The 14,885-nt window shown below is 42.2% G+C and overlaps 10 protein-coding genes and 1 non-coding gene across 11 annotated transcripts, besides 1 other annotated feature; 4 read left to right on the forward strand and 7 right to left on the reverse strand. All coding sequences in view use genetic code 12, as the record gives it.

The window, feature by feature from the left end:
- Positions 1-1,254: 1,254 nt before the first annotated feature.
- On the forward strand, positions 1,255-1,785 carry TLO5 (Tlo5p; the record flags this gene model as incomplete). The annotated part of the gene is made up of 1 exon (XM_705397.2): positions 1,255-1,785. One exon carries the CDS (start codon positions 1,255-1,257, stop codon positions 1,783-1,785), a length of 531 nt encoding a protein of 176 aa, XP_710489.2.
- Positions 1,618-1,892: a long terminal repeat ((rho-2a) Long terminal repeat (LTR); about 275 bp long, 13 copies per genome).
- Positions 1,893-2,671: 779 nt separating this feature from the next.
- RRN3 (rDNA-binding RNA polymerase I transcriptional factor) lies at positions 2,672-4,342 on the forward strand (the record flags this gene model as incomplete). The annotated part of the gene is made up of 1 exon (XM_705396.2): positions 2,672-4,342. The coding sequence occupies one exon, from the start codon at positions 2,672-2,674 to the stop codon at positions 4,340-4,342; it is 1,671 nt and encodes a 556-aa protein (XP_710488.1).
- A 60-nt stretch (positions 4,343-4,402) lies between these two features.
- On the reverse strand, positions 4,403-4,474 carry tV(CAC)1. The gene has a single exon. It is a non-coding gene; the product is annotated as a tRNA-Val (tRNA).
- Positions 4,475-4,516: 42 nt separating this feature from the next.
- Positions 4,517-5,050, reverse strand: CAALFM_C200050CA (uncharacterized protein; the record flags this gene model as incomplete). The annotated part of the gene is made up of 1 exon (XM_705393.2): positions 4,517-5,050. The coding sequence occupies one exon, from the start codon at positions 5,048-5,050 to the stop codon at positions 4,517-4,519; it is 534 nt and encodes a 177-aa protein (XP_710485.2).
- A 100-nt stretch (positions 5,051-5,150) lies between these two features.
- CAALFM_C200060CA (uncharacterized protein) lies at positions 5,151-6,296 on the reverse strand (the record flags this gene model as incomplete). Its single annotated transcript, XM_705390.2, has 1 exon — positions 5,151-6,296. The coding sequence occupies one exon, from the start codon at positions 6,294-6,296 to the stop codon at positions 5,151-5,153; it is 1,146 nt and encodes a 381-aa protein (XP_710482.1).
- A 70-nt stretch (positions 6,297-6,366) lies between these two features.
- On the reverse strand, positions 6,367-8,070 carry MPP10 (rRNA-processing protein; the record flags this gene model as incomplete). Its single annotated transcript, XM_705388.2, has 1 exon — positions 6,367-8,070. One exon carries the CDS (start codon positions 8,068-8,070, stop codon positions 6,367-6,369), a length of 1,704 nt encoding a protein of 567 aa, XP_710480.2.
- Positions 8,071-8,106: 36 nt separating this feature from the next.
- Positions 8,107-9,450, reverse strand: FAV3 (Fav3p; the record flags this gene model as incomplete). Its single annotated transcript, XM_705387.2, has 1 exon — positions 8,107-9,450. The coding sequence occupies one exon, from the start codon at positions 9,448-9,450 to the stop codon at positions 8,107-8,109; it is 1,344 nt and encodes a 447-aa protein (XP_710479.2).
- Positions 9,451-9,633: 183 nt separating this feature from the next.
- Positions 9,634-10,260, forward strand: CAALFM_C200090WA (uncharacterized protein; the record flags this gene model as incomplete). The annotated part of the gene is made up of 1 exon (XM_705386.2): positions 9,634-10,260. One exon carries the CDS (start codon positions 9,634-9,636, stop codon positions 10,258-10,260), a length of 627 nt encoding a protein of 208 aa, XP_710478.2.
- A 7-nt stretch (positions 10,261-10,267) lies between these two features.
- On the reverse strand, positions 10,268-11,422 carry PGA52 (Pga52p; the record flags this gene model as incomplete). The annotated part of the gene is made up of 1 exon (XM_705384.2): positions 10,268-11,422. One exon carries the CDS (start codon positions 11,420-11,422, stop codon positions 10,268-10,270), a length of 1,155 nt encoding a protein of 384 aa, XP_710476.2.
- A 407-nt stretch (positions 11,423-11,829) lies between these two features.
- Positions 11,830-12,453, forward strand: CAALFM_C200110WA (uncharacterized protein; the record flags this gene model as incomplete). Its single annotated transcript, XM_705383.2, has 1 exon — positions 11,830-12,453. One exon carries the CDS (start codon positions 11,830-11,832, stop codon positions 12,451-12,453), a length of 624 nt encoding a protein of 207 aa, XP_710475.2.
- A 10-nt stretch (positions 12,454-12,463) lies between these two features.
- Positions 12,464-14,617, reverse strand: EMC9 (Emc9p; the record flags this gene model as incomplete). The annotated part of the gene is made up of 1 exon (XM_705380.2): positions 12,464-14,617. One exon carries the CDS (start codon positions 14,615-14,617, stop codon positions 12,464-12,466), a length of 2,154 nt encoding a protein of 717 aa, XP_710472.2.
- Positions 14,618-14,885: the final 268 nt, after the last annotated feature.

Genomic DNA, 14,885 nt, shown 5'->3' on the forward strand with positions numbered 1-14,885 from the left:
AAATAGTTCTGGTACAGTGAGTTGAGAGTTCTAGAGATATTCWAATTTATTWCCAGATTAAAGCATTTGTTGATATTGCTGCAAATTAGAGCAGTAAGTTAGATCATTTTGAATTGGTTACAGAACTGCTAGTGTGGGCTAACGAGTGGGTTAATTGTTGTGGTGATTACAGCAGGGGGTAGTTTTAGAGTGGTTCAGCTTGGTTAGRCAWTTGTTAGTGTTAGCTAGATCTTGAGGGATTTTTGAATTCGGAGTTGMTAACACGTACAAGTCGYTCTTGTTGGCAGTTAGACTTCCGTAAATTAAACCAGTGGCCCCCCCTTGGTTAGTCTTGGCTGGGGCTACATCTGAAGRTGTCCAAAAAATTTTGGGAAAATTCAWCWCTATCTCTGATGAAGAACCTTCGGGATGAAATTTGATCGACAAATTTCTCTTCACCTGTCGTTACCGCGTTTTTATGTAAGCTTCATTTTTATGATCTGATTACTCCTTGAATGACTTTTCCTCTACAACTGTGCTTGATGTCTTATAGASAYGGGTTTATCCTCCAATTCAGAGTTTCTGCTTCGTTTGGCCTACAGTTAGTCTTGCCATTCGAGGTGTCTYTCTATACATCTACATGCTTCACTACCCCCTACTRACCCCCTCTCTTTGTTCGCCCAAGTCACCCAGTTCGGACTATAATGCACCACCTCCTGGTAAGCAGGTACCATATCCCTCCACTTCCACCTGCATACCCAACATGATACTTCTTGTTCCAGTCCAACTCTAGCTGGCTGATCCCATTGCGGTCCTTGTAGATGTAGTTGCCCTTCTCTCYGGAATATTCSTGAGAATTAGTCCTAGTACACGATAGRCATTAATTTTTAATAAGCAAAAAACAGAGTAAATAAAGTTTACGCCCACTAAAAGTGTCTACTRAAACTCGGTCTCTATATCCTAAATACCTTTCTTTTCTCTTCTKTTTATACTAATTCCCGGCTCTCGATGAGTGCAAATTTTTCACCAATGTTGACCTAATACGTACRACTTATATTAATGGAATCTGAGTATCAGTGAACACTTGATAGTATATTAATCACTATGTGTGCGTATGTAGATATATACTTCCTCAACAGACCGATCCTTCGGAGGTCGTGTCTCCGTCTACACTCTGGGTGTAGATGTCCCTATATATCAAGGTGKTATTTCCCTGACACAAACGTCGCATAAACCAACAAGAATAATTTTATCACACCTTTATTTCCCCCCACCATGCCAGAAAACCTCCAAACAAGATTACATAACTCACTCGACGAGATATTGAAATCATCAGGATACATATTTGAGATAATCGACCAAAACAGAAAACAAAGCAATGTGATAACTAGCCCCAACAACGAACTAATCCAAAAATCCATAACCCAACTGCTCAACGGCGAAATCCAAAACTTCCATGCTATTCTAGACCAAACAGTGTCGAAACTCAATGATGCAGAGTGGTGTCTCGGCGTTATGGTTGAAAAGAAAAAGAAACTTGACGAATTGAAAGTCAAAGAAGAAGCGGCAAGAAAGAAGGAAGAAGAGGCCAAGAAGAAGGAAGAAGAGGTCAAGAAAAAGGCAGAGGAAGCGAAGAAGTGTTTTATTTTACTTTTCTGTCAAATTTGCACTACTTTTAATTTGTGTGCAAATATTCTATTTTACTTGATTTTTATATACTTTTATTTTACAATACTTTTTTATAGGACTTTTTATATCTTTTCTTTATCAACTCATCTTTTATACAATATATTCTTACGATTATAACTTTCAATTAAGAAATACAACTTYTTATTAGCATTCTCCTACAAGTTCTTAAGTTCCTAGGAAATTCTTCGAAACTATAATTAAAGACGAAAAGTGTAAAACAAACAGAAGGCAGAGGAGGCYAARAAGGCAGAGACCGCCCCACAAAAGTTTGACAACTTTGACGACTTTATTGGCTTTGACATCAACGACAATACCAACGACGAAGACATGTTGTCCAACATGGACTACGAGGACCTAAAATTGGACGACAAAGTACCTGCCACCACAGACAACAACTTGGACATGAACAACATACTTGAAAACGACGAGCTGATACTAGACGGGTTGAACATGACATTGCTCGACAATGGCGACCACGTAAACGAAGAGTTTGATGTAGACAGCTTTTTAAACCAGTTTGGCAATTARGGGCTCTGTTCTACAAGACATATRCAGATAGTACAGGAATAAGAAAAGAAATATTTTATAGTTATATATTTCAAGTGTTTATTCTGTTCAACAAGTTCTAACCGTAGATACACCAAGCACCAAGTCAGACATTACTGAGCTAGCTTAACGGRCCAACTACTTTAAATTGCAATCCGTTCTTTACTTGAGTCAGTCGACTCTACAACAACTATCCTGAGGTGRTTATTTTTTGGTGGAAATTTTGACCAAATTCTTAAGCAAAAAGTCTTYAATCGTTTGATCAGCTTAAATCTTCTTCAAACCATTCCAAATACCCCATATACCGGTCTTCCCATCAACTACTAAACTCTAGCCCTAGGACTGTTTTAGTTTCTCATTTTGCACTTCTCTGGATCAACCCTTTTTTTTTTCTCGTTTAAAAAATCTAAAAAAAAAAAATTTTCTTCCTCATCTTACACCTTCTCCTACCATAGCCATGTCAGTACTAACCCGCAAACGTGTCATCTCCCCATCTGATTCACCTAATAAGAAACAAAATACCATGTCAGATGACCAGTTTTCAGAGAAAATGTACACTACATACGTCAAGTCGGCATTGCTATCCCTAGAAACCGATGCCTTGCCCATCAACACCATCACAGATAAAATCAATCTCCCCATTGGCCACCCCGAATCAATCACACTCCCCCAATTTCAGATCGTCTTGAACGGACTCGTGTCAAATACCTCACGCTTGGACAACACCGCATGCAGCAACCTCATCTTTGCCATTTTGAGATACAACTGGCTAGACATAGCCGATACCGATGGGTACCACCGTTTCGCTGAATCGTATTCCCAATTCCTCGTTGCATTGGTGTCGACGCTCCCAAAATACCTCCATGAAGTGACAAACAAACTTATCCAGGAATTTGACTCGCCAAATACGACCCACCACCACGAAATACTCACCAAAATCATCAAATACGTTCCCACATCAATCAACTCAATCCCACAACTCTTGCAAAAAAACTTCCCCCACCACATTTCGTCCTCGACAAAGGAACTTACCAACTACGTGCAGAACCTAGTCCGCGTCTTGGACTACACTCCAGAGTTACAATTCAGTATATGGCAACTAATCATCGAGTCGAGTATAAAACTAGACGTTGAACTCCAGAACGAACTTGACGACCTAGACGACGAAGAGATCGAAGATTTGATTAGTGGCGAAGAAGACTCCGACAGCGAAGACGAATGGGAGGTCACCACCACCTCCATCAAATCCCTCCTGTCCAAACTCGATAGCATTATCAGCACCCTCTTGACTACCACCGCCAACTCATTCACCATCGAAGAACTAAACAACGGAAACGGTGTCAACCTCTTCAACACCATCAACTCCCTCTTCAAAAGCCACATCTTGCCCACCCACTTTACCAAACTGATCCAGTTTATCCTATTCCACATCACCCAGTTCCAACCTGAATTGGCCGACTCATACTTGGTATTGCTCATCGATGTGGCTTTCAACCCCAGCGAAATCTTGGAAAAGCGTCTCAAGGCAATGCAGTACTTGTCGTCATACATCGCCAGAGCCAAAAACCTTTCCCGCCACCAGGTCATCTTCATTGTCAGTTATCTTGTCGGTTGGCTCAACAAGTTTATCATCGAAAGAGAACAAGAGGTCGAGTCTAGTGGCGACAAACAAGTCGGGGGTATGGAACGATTCAAACTATTCTACGCCGCATTTCAGGCATTGCTCTACATCTTCTGTTTCCGCCACGAACTACTCTCCACCACCGAAAACGACTGGGAGTGCGACCTCGACAAGTTCTTCCAAAGAGCTATCCTTACCAAGTTTAACCCGCTAAAGTTCTGTGACGAGACCGTGGTGTACATATTTGCCAAGTTGGCCACCAAACTCAATGTCTGCTACTGCTACTCCATCATCGAACACAATAAACGCGAGAGAATGTTGCACACAAACGCATTGCCTTCCGCAGTTGGCAACTTTAAACAGAAACAAGAGTTCTTGGACTTGGAAGCTTACTTCCCATTCGATCCATTGGTCTTGCCCATCAGCAAATCCATCGTCGCTCCAAACTACATAGAATGGTCAGAAGATACCCATGCCGAAGAAACCGATAGTGAAGACGATATATAGTGTGTATAGAAATAAATAAAAAAAAAATTACCATAACCAAAATGGCGGGCAAAAAAATAATGATCTAGCCGAGGATCGAACTCGAGACCTTTTCCGTGTGAAGGAAACGTGATACCGCTACACCACTAAACCATTTTACGAAAAATTATACATTGACTATGTCAATACCGAAAATTACCACACCTGCTGCAACACCACAATATACACTGGCGAACACTGACCGCCAATCGACGCATCATACAACTTGTACAACCCGTTAGTGCCCGCCTGACAGTGCCAGAACCGCGTGCTGCCATGGAGTGAAAGCAACCGCTTACCATTCGACGAAACAACCGACCATCCCTTATTGAACAACGCACTGGACTGCGACGGCAAATCAAACTGAAACTGGTGGTTAGCAACAATCTCTCCAATAGCACCTCGCTGGTCATACAATACACCATCACTAAGCATAAAGTATTGTGGGGACTTCCCAACCTTGCAGTAAACCGGGGTCACCTTACACTTGCCACACGGCTCTGGTGCCATATACGAACTATTCCCCATCAAGCACTCAACGGTAGCGTTGCCATGGAACAACTGGCCATCGCCAATCTCAAATACCTTATACGTGGTGTACCCAACCTGGGCACCTAACGAAAACCGAATCGGAGCACTAGCCAAACCACTGACAAGCACAATAGTATAGAATAAAACTAAGCAAATCATTGCTGATCAAAAAAAAAACGAGAGGCGACAATCCCTCCACTATTTATAGTTGGGTGTCCCTTTTTTTTTTGCAACAGATTGTTTACATTTTCTATAAACTCTATACTCGCTCATTAATAAACTTTGCTACTAAATTATATGCAAACTTGTCTTTGAAATCTCCCTTGATTGCTCTTTCGGCCCCTTGTTTGCTAATATAGTCCAAGCACTCAACATAGACTAGCCCTGCATGTATACCACCAGGCTCAGTATAGTATTCGACGCCACCTTTAATAATGTTGTAAAAATCATCGACCCCATCTCTCAAAACCTCTCTCTCTCCCACAATCATCAACGTGTTACCGTTCAACGCCTCAACCTCCTTCCAGTGCTCGTCCCAATTGGTATTGGTAAATGTCAAAAAATTATTAATAAACAGTTTATCGTTATCCCCAGCATACAACTCTCCCATGGACGTGTCTTGTGCACCTAGATCGCCCCACACATCGCACCCGTGTCGTGGCGGAAGTTTCGGGGTGGTGCATGGCTGCACCCACGGCGATACCAATATCAATGCCTGTGGCTGTGGCAAATCAAGCAGCACGTTATACTGCTGCAACTGCTGCTTGGCCTCTTCCGGATATGCTATGGCTCTGGCCAACGACAACGACATATGTGCCCCTGCTGAATCCCCTAACAACAAAATATCCTTATACCCTTGGGCCACCAAATTGTTATACGTAACCAAATGCTCATACAACTGTGTCGGATAAACATTATCAAACATGGTCAACGAATAGTCAACCACCAAAATCGACGTGTTCTCCGCCGCATGGTCATCCAACGCATAGTGCAACGCCGAAACAAAAACAAACTGCGACTCAAACATGTTCAACAAGTACCCTCCGCCATGGATATAGATCAACACCTTGCCCTGGGTATCTGCCTTGTGGATCCAATAACTATACTCATCAAACTTTTCCCCAAAATGCGCCAACCCCGATGCCAATGGATGGGTCTTGAACTTGGCAATCACCTTGTCAATCGGCTGGTAGATAACCGCTTTAATATTCTCCTTCTTGTAGTTCCCCGAAACATGGTACTGCACCGATAACAACACATTCTTCCACAACGAGTTGCGGAACTCCTGATTAGTACGTGAATATGGTGTGCCCACCGTATAGTACTGCAACACCGTCTTGGTCACAGTATATGGCAATGTAACCAATTTAAGAAAAAAATCAATTGTAATCATGGTCCCATGCATAAGCAAGATAAACTTTTTTTGACGTCGACTTTTTTTTCTTTTTTTTTTTTTCCTCTGTTTTCCTACACGACTACAACTTAAAACTATTTGAGCTTTGTGGCCCGCTGGCCTTTTTGAGATTACCTTTAATGTCTCTCATCTCACCCTTATTGCCAATGACAGTAAGGTTCTTTGCACCAGCCAACGTATCGACAACACCATCTTTCCTTTGACGTTTGGTCTCTTGTCTTTGGTTAAACGTCTTGGCCTTCTTTCTCTTGCTAGCACGTCTTAACCTCTGTTTATCTTCACGACTCAACTCATCTTTCGAGTACGACAAACCAGACTTTAATTGCACTTGCGACTTGCCCTTAACTCCATCACCCTTAGCCTCATCATCACCAATCTTATATATCTCCTGTGGTGCCAACCTCGACTCGTTCGACACATGCAATGGCTGCGCATCTTCCATGCTAATACTATCGGTAACCTTAATATCAATGGTCTTGGCTTGGTGTGGTTTGGGAATGAAATGAGCTGAACACAACGCATCTAATTTATGTGTAACCTTGGTAAACAACTCACTAATCTCGTCGTGCTGTTTCTTCACCTCTTCGTTGATCGATTCTTGTTGTGCATCAACATGGTTATACTCATCCTCATACAACTCAGCTAACGACTTGGACGACTTTTGTTCAGAAACCTCGGCTCGTGGCGTCTTGTGGAACTTGGAAATGTCTGTTATTATACGTCTGGGCAAATCATTAAAATCGTCTTCCTTGATACGTTTGCGAATAAGGTCTTCCAATGTCTGCGTCGACTCCTCAGTTATCACCGGAACCGGTTTGGATGTACGGTCAAAAGCTATTTCAGTCTCCTCCAATAACGATTCTCGCGGTCTATCTTTAGACGTGATCTCACCTTTCATTGTCCATTTCTTATCTGCCACCAATTCTGCTTCCAACCTGGCAATTTCCGCTTGGATAGACTTTTGCTGCTTTTCAAACGACGACAAACTTTCCTTTGGCTGTGGCTCCTCCTCGGCAAATAAATCTAGCATAGCCGAGTTGACTGCATTGTCGTAATCATCTTCCTCAAACTCCTCTTTTTCAGGCACTTGTTGCTTAAACTTTCCTGGCTTGTCGTAAAAGTCATTGTAGTAATCCATCTCATCGTCGTCGCCACTCAAACTATCAAAATAGTCTATCTCATCGTCGTTATTATCGTTCTCCATAGCCAAGACTTGTTTGTTGAACTCGTCAATATCGAAAAACCCATCATTAAGGCCAAACGCATCTTTATGGATAGGTTCGGCGTCTTCCTCTTCTTCGGGCTGTTCTTCCTCCAGTTCAACTTGGGGTTCTTCATCCTCTGGCTGTTCTTCTTGTTCCAGTTCTTCCTCGACTTCCTCGAGTTCCTCTTCTTCTGCCGGCGGTTCCTCTTCTTCTTGAGTGTCCTCTTCTTCTTGAGTGTTCTCTTCTTCCTCTTCTTCATCTCTTACCATCCCTTGTATCTCCGGTATAACACTCCCCAACAACTCCTCACCCACCCCATCGAGAACCATTTTTGTTTGTCCAAAAACTTGCGATGAGTCTAACCCATCAATATATATCTCATCCAACACAGAATACTTTTTCGCCAACGGGTCTATAAACGACTTGACTAGCTTATTAAAAAACTCTCCATCAGTCTTAAATATCTCATACGGCCTATCGTATATAGTCTGAAGTGTAGCTTGTGTCATGATTGGTAAAAGAGTAACACAACAAAATTTTTTTTTTTTTGCGATGCACATTTATTTTTTTTTTCTATAAATCAGATCTGGGTATACTTAGTAGTTGGCCATAAAATATAAAATTTGTACAGCACTAGCATTTACTAACAACTTCTTCTTGGCATGTTGCGATGGATCGTTGTTACAGTACACTGAGTCATCGTCATCAAAACTGCCTCTAAACAGCTTGCTATAGCGGTCAAACGTAGAACGTGTAGATGCTGCAATCAGAGTAAAGTACAACGACAGGTCCTTGGGGTCTTGCAAGTACTGGTAGATATAATTCCCTTGCTTAACCACTTCATCCCTATACTGTCCAAACAGGTCACTCAACCTAAATGCATCTGCAAACCCTGCAAACAAGAGATGAACATACTCTAAGTTATTGTTCCAGTTCCCGTTCCCATCGTAGAATGCACCACCAGGGTTGGTGGCTGCCAGCGCCAACTCTAACGCCTTGTCCAACATATCCTGGTCACCCCTGAATTTGTGCAAATACACAAGCGTGCTAATAGAACACCCAATCGTATACGTCAACTTCCCCTTATCCACCTGACCCAAATCGTTCTTATCTGTTCCATCAAAAAATAACTTGTCCTGGGGGTCCTGCAAATTCTTAAACATGAAATCCATACAATCAGTTGCAAATTCAAGCAACGAGTTGTCGCGGGTTATATCGTACAACCTAACTGCAGCCAAAGCAGCTTCGACTGTCGAAATCGACGCAATATAATTCTTATCTTTCTTCCAGATAATCCCACCATTAGGACCCTGTTGCGTCTGAATATACAACACAATATCTTTAGCATGGTCCAAATACTTTTGTTGGCCAGTCATCTTAAACGCATCAATAAACACCCAAGCAAGCTGCGCAATGTCGTCGGAATAAACCTCAACACCATCGTTTGGCGACGCCAGAAACGCTTTGGTAGCTGAATCATAATACTGCATTATTCTATCTAATGTCACTTCAACACCAGAAACATCGCCGGTTTTGACAATCGCCTCTCCCAACACTGCCATTGTCCACAAAACAGGTAACGTGTAGCCGTCATTACAGTTGGAGTCGTTATCATTCCACTTTCCGTCTCCCCAAAACCTTTGCCAGACTTTAAACATGGTATTATAGTATGAGTTGCCAGGGGTAGGCACACTGCTGGACGAACTGGTGGATAAACTGGTTGATAAACTGGATTCTAAACTGGTTGTCTTTGCACTGGAGGTAAAACTTTCAGCTAAACTAGATGTTGGGGCCTCTAAGCTAGTGGCACTGTATATCTGTGTTCCCACTTGCGTTACTGTTACTATCTCGACGGGCGCAGTAACAACAACTGTACGCACATTAGCTGGTGCACTCAAACACAATGGTAGAATCAACACCAATATTCCAAAACCGTGCATTGCTGTGGTGCCAACACCCACCCTCAACTATCACAGTCCGACCCAACGATATATATACTGCGACATCTCATCGGTTTTGAATTTGTAATAAATGCCAAATCCAATTATGATGTGAAACAAAAACAAAACATTCTTGGTCGCAACACAAGAAAAAAAAAATTTCATTTCACTTTCTCTACAAAGATGAGAGCATACAATCACCCTATACTAGTTAACCCTACACGTTGGCTAAGAGGGCCAAAGAAACACGCTGCAGCATTGTACCAGAATGGGTACTACCCGTCCCTAGACAACAACCCATTTGCATTGGCATTGGCACGACTCGACGCAAACTCGCCTTCATCAACTTTACCCATAGGCAATGGCATACCGTTGACAGTTACCCAACAGGACAACCACCACGTCCTCACCCCAACCCTAAACGACACCATCGAGCCCAGTCGATTAATCGTCAATAGTGCCAGATATATTAAATTGATCGTCGATAGGCCAAAGGCAATTCAAAAGTTGGTGCCCCTACAGTTCATACAGCAATGCAAGTCGTCAAAAGCAAAAGTTGGCATGGATAGGGATATGGTGGATGTGATCGACAAGATGTATAGGCAGAGGATAGAGGAACTACTTGAGGATGTGGGCAACGAGTCAGGAGAGTCAGGCATCATCCTCAAACCCATGGACGTGCCAGTACGTATCGAGGGAAGCACCACCTACGTCAACAACATATTCACTACCCACCCTAAATTCATCAACTACACCCATCGCGAGCTATCACAATTAATACTAGCGTATACTGATTTTGTAAATCTATAACATTAATCTAAATAACCCAAAGTGTAAGCACCGTCATAAGCAAGTTAGTGATAAACGATGGTTGGTAACTAACACCACCGCTCTTCTTACTTGTAGTAGTGGCAGATTGGCCAGTAACGGTAGCCAATGTAGTGGCAACATCAGCACCAGCTTGCTTAACCCACGAGTTGACACTAGAAGCTTGAATAGTAGAATCAAACGATGTAGAGTTAGACACCCAAACAACAGCATTGCCACTCAGGTCAAAGGCAACACCACCACTCATAGTGCCAGTCAAATCACGCTCAATATAGGCGGGTGCAGCCATACCAGTTTGAATATCATCAGACCCTTGGTAATCGTGAATGGTGCTGTACATGTGAAGGTACTCAGTCGAGTTCATCACTTCAAAAATGTCAAACTCACCACACCCAGATCTCCAGCACGAACAATTAACATTCATTGAGTACTGTGCGGTTCTTGGAATATGCGCATTCAAAAGCCAAATGGCCGGCATGTTGTAGTTGGAAATATCAGTTGACGTATGTGTCTCATTTGGCATTTGGAATTCAAACAAAAACATTTTCGTGGTACCGTAAAACCCATGGTAGGCAGGAATGTCGCTTCTGTAGACACCACAATCGTTGTTGTACCCGGACTTGCCACAGCTAATGTTGGAGAAAATCACAAACTCGTCGTTCGAGTTGATCAACGTATTTTTGGCCAAAACAGTCGACGAGTCGGCTTTGGAAATACCATCGGTACCAGCATATGTCAACCCAATACCCAAACACGAAGAGTTCTTACCGGCACTCGTCAAAAACGTGACATTCTCACTGGTTCCACTCGACCCTTCGTAGTAACTCAATCTCTTCCAGTCGCCAGAACTATCATCACCATACTTGAACCCATCTGAAACGTAGGACGCAAATTTGTTCAATACAAGTGGACCACGGAAATGCACAGAAACTTCTTCGTTCAATGGTGCGTTCGTCCCAGAAAACGATACTGGCGTTTTGTTAACTTCACATGAACACGAATCTTTATAGATATTACTCAACTTTTCAACTTGGTTATAAGTACCAGAAAACCCAAGATTACTAAACTGGATAGCTTCAACTTCTTGGTTGGCAGCAGTAGCCACTGAAACTAATGTAGATACTAACAATGATGAAAATAACATGGTTTGATGTACAAGAAAAAAAAAATTGCCAAATCTCGGCGATGCTGTGCTATATATAGTATAAGGGATATAAAACAAGGCTTGGAAATCTTCCGTTTTTTTTCGCAGAAGCAAAATATTCTCAATTAAAGATCCGAATCTGGCCAAAACAATAACATGGACAAGTGCCACCACCTGGTATACACTGCCATCTAGTATACTACCCACTACGCTACCATCGTGGTACCTATTGCCCACCCTACCTCTGCCTTTCCGTGTTCAGGTATAGACACACATGTCCTAAACTTTTTCCTGAACCGCCCCTTTTTACACAAAATCTAGAATGTCGCGCTGCGACTTCTATCCAATAAATTTCATCGCCTTTTTTTTTTTTTTTTTTTCAACATCCTATTCACACCACACCCAAAATGCTCCGCAAGTACTCCACATCATGTCTTCTGGAATCGTTCCGACTAGCCATGGGAAGAGTCTCGTCCCAGGCGATGATCTTGACTTCAGCAACATCCAATCTTAACGAATTGCACGGTATGACCTTGGGTTCGGTGTGTTCATTGTCGGTGTTCCCATCTCCGTTTATACAGTTTAATTTGCATTTACCTTCATACACTTCGAGCGAGTTGCATAAACATAAATACCTTGCATTGCACGTATTGCCGCCAACGAAAAACTCGGTCCATCTAAGTCGAATATTTGCCAAAGGCGTCAAGCTCAACAAGGGGGCAAAGCTAGCACCAACAAAGGAAGAGAAAATCGACGGCCAGGTATTCCACGAAATGACAAAACCATTCACACGTCTCCAAAAGGGAGTTGACTACCTGTTCTACAACATATCTGATGTGCAAATACCAATATTGTCCAACGTCGAAACAACATTGATATGTCAAACACGAAACACCTTCCCTGTCGACAACCACGAAATATGGGTCGCAGACGTCGTCGATATAATACACAACAAGACCCAAAAATCTGGCGGCATACTATACTTTGATAGAGGGTTCCACAAGATCGGCAAATCGTTGTCAGAAGATTAGGTGTATATTACTATGCTACTAATTCATTATACTCACGAGTTAAACTTTCGGTTTCCTGGATAATTTTCGGCAAGATCGTCTCAAACTTTTCGTTAGTGCGTTTCAACCTCTTTGTAAACTTGGCCAGAATCTCATTCTTCTTAATGTTCTTAATGTCCGTTGACAAGTTTCGAAGTTCTTCCTGTTTGGCTGCTTGTTTGACCATCAACTTTTGACTCTTTGCACTGAGCGACGTTAACTCTTGGCTGGCAGTCTTAAGTTCGGCTCGGGCATCTTTCATTCTCGACTCAAAATCGGCATAGATCTTGTTCAATTCAGCAATTTCTTGTAACTGCGCAGACTCTTTGCTTTTCATTGCCTCCTGCAACTTGCCTTCGGTTTTACTCAACTCCAGAATCTCCTTGTTCAATCCCTCAATCTCGTTCTCCAACTGCATCACAGAATGTTTTAACCCCTTGATCTTTCCAAAAATACGATTATCATTGCCCTGACGGTTCTTTGAGATTTTGTTTTTGAGCAACTCAATAGAGTTTCTCATCTCAGTGATCTTTTTGTTTTCGTCTTTCTTATACTTTTTAAGCTTGGCCTTGAGGGATTCTGTTTTGTTCATTACCGACTCAAGCGAGGTCTGCAACGTGGCCAACGACGAAGTTTCCTTGCTCGACTTGTTAATAACCTGGTTGTCGTCATCAGTAGTGTTTATCACAAGATGGTTCAACACCAGCGACTTGGCCACGATGTCTACCTCATACTGAAACAATGGCGTCAACCCATAAATCACAAGATACTCACCAACAACTTTGAAATACGACCACTTGATATTGTTAAGTCTCACTTCAATATCCTCTCGAATCGACGACAACACATGGAGTACCACTTTCGACGAATCAATCACCATAATCGCCATGGGGACATTGGGTTGTACTTCCTTCGTCAAAAACACTCCACCCTCATTTTTCTTCTTGGTCAGCTCGCCATTAAACAAGTTGGGGTTCTTCAAAATCGCTTTCACTGCTGCAATGATCGACCAAAATGGCTGTACAATAATGGTGTTTTCAATAAGAGTCACGTTGGGAGAAATGGTCGTTGTAGTCAAAGACGTCGACGTGGTAGAACTGGTGAGCGAAGTAGTGGTGCTTGTAGTAGTCGTTTTCATGGCCAAATTCGATAACGACGACGCCCGCATACGGTTCTTCATAACCGATAACTTGCTATTGAAAGGCGAAATAATGAAATTCTCAAAGTTCTTTAATGCCACCGAATAGTTGCTATTGTAATTACCATTAAACTTGGGCAAATTCTTGGTGTAAATATCCAACAATTGATTGTTATCGACATTTACTGATATGTCGTCAGTTGGGATAGAGCTCTGGGCAATTGGCGATTGCCTAAACAACGCTTGGATGATTGTGTGTATGCATAAAAACAAATATACCTGCACATTCCAGTGGCTGAAATTAAAGTTGGTGATATGCGCCGAGTATTGCGGGGTGCTAAATAGCTGAAACGATAAGTTGACCCAATTCAATACATACTTGACATAGTTGATAATAATAAAACACACAATCGCATTGATCAAGTTGCTGTTGAATATACGGTTCTTATCGTCGTACTGGATCTTTGTGGTAAACTTTTTTGATGATATCGAGTTGATATAGTTTATCGACGACGACCCAATAAACTCACTAGCAACAATCGCCTTGGAAAGAATGACTAGATAATTGAAATAACTCTTCTTCTTTACAACTTTACCCAACCCATAAAAAAGAAACACGTCTATTGCACCCATCTTGATAAAAGTCACCAACGAGTGTTTCACATTAGTGAATGCCAACTTATGCAGTTGTGGCAATAAAAAGTTTATCAAGAATTTCCCACCCATAAAGTTTGACCCCAACATCAAATACACAACCAATAGCCCTAAGGACATGTACTGTGGGAACGAAAGCATAATGAAAACTAGCGACAAGATATCACGCAAACTCGAAGACGATGGGAAGTTGGCATTATTGCTTTGGTAGTGATGGTGGTGATGGTGGTGGTGAAGATCTGATGTGGATCGTGAACGCAGACCAGCGGTGGCTTTCTCTAATATCTCTTGGTTGACTCCCTTGCCGTTTGCATCATGATAATGGTGATGGTGGTACGATGGAGGCTGCTGCATGACATGGATTGGTTACTCCCAGTTTGGTGTTGGTTCGCTATTTTTCATTTTGATGTAAAGTTTTTCTGCGAAAAAAAAAAGGCGAAAAAAATTTTGCTCTGCAACGACAGGACAGGACTGGCCACCAAACAACAGCCAGGTAAAGGTTAATATCTAGTAGGATGAGTAGCTACATGCTATTGGTTCTTACTGCCATTAGCATGCTTGCGTTGCCACTAGTAGTCTTGGGTCGTTGGACCAACCACATCTCCTTGGTGTACAACTTTTT

This window comes from Candida albicans, chromosome 2 (genome assembly GCF_000182965.3).
Source record: "Candida albicans SC5314 chromosome 2, complete sequence".
Classification (NCBI taxonomy): domain Eukaryota; kingdom Fungi; phylum Ascomycota; class Pichiomycetes; order Serinales; family Debaryomycetaceae; genus Candida; species Candida albicans.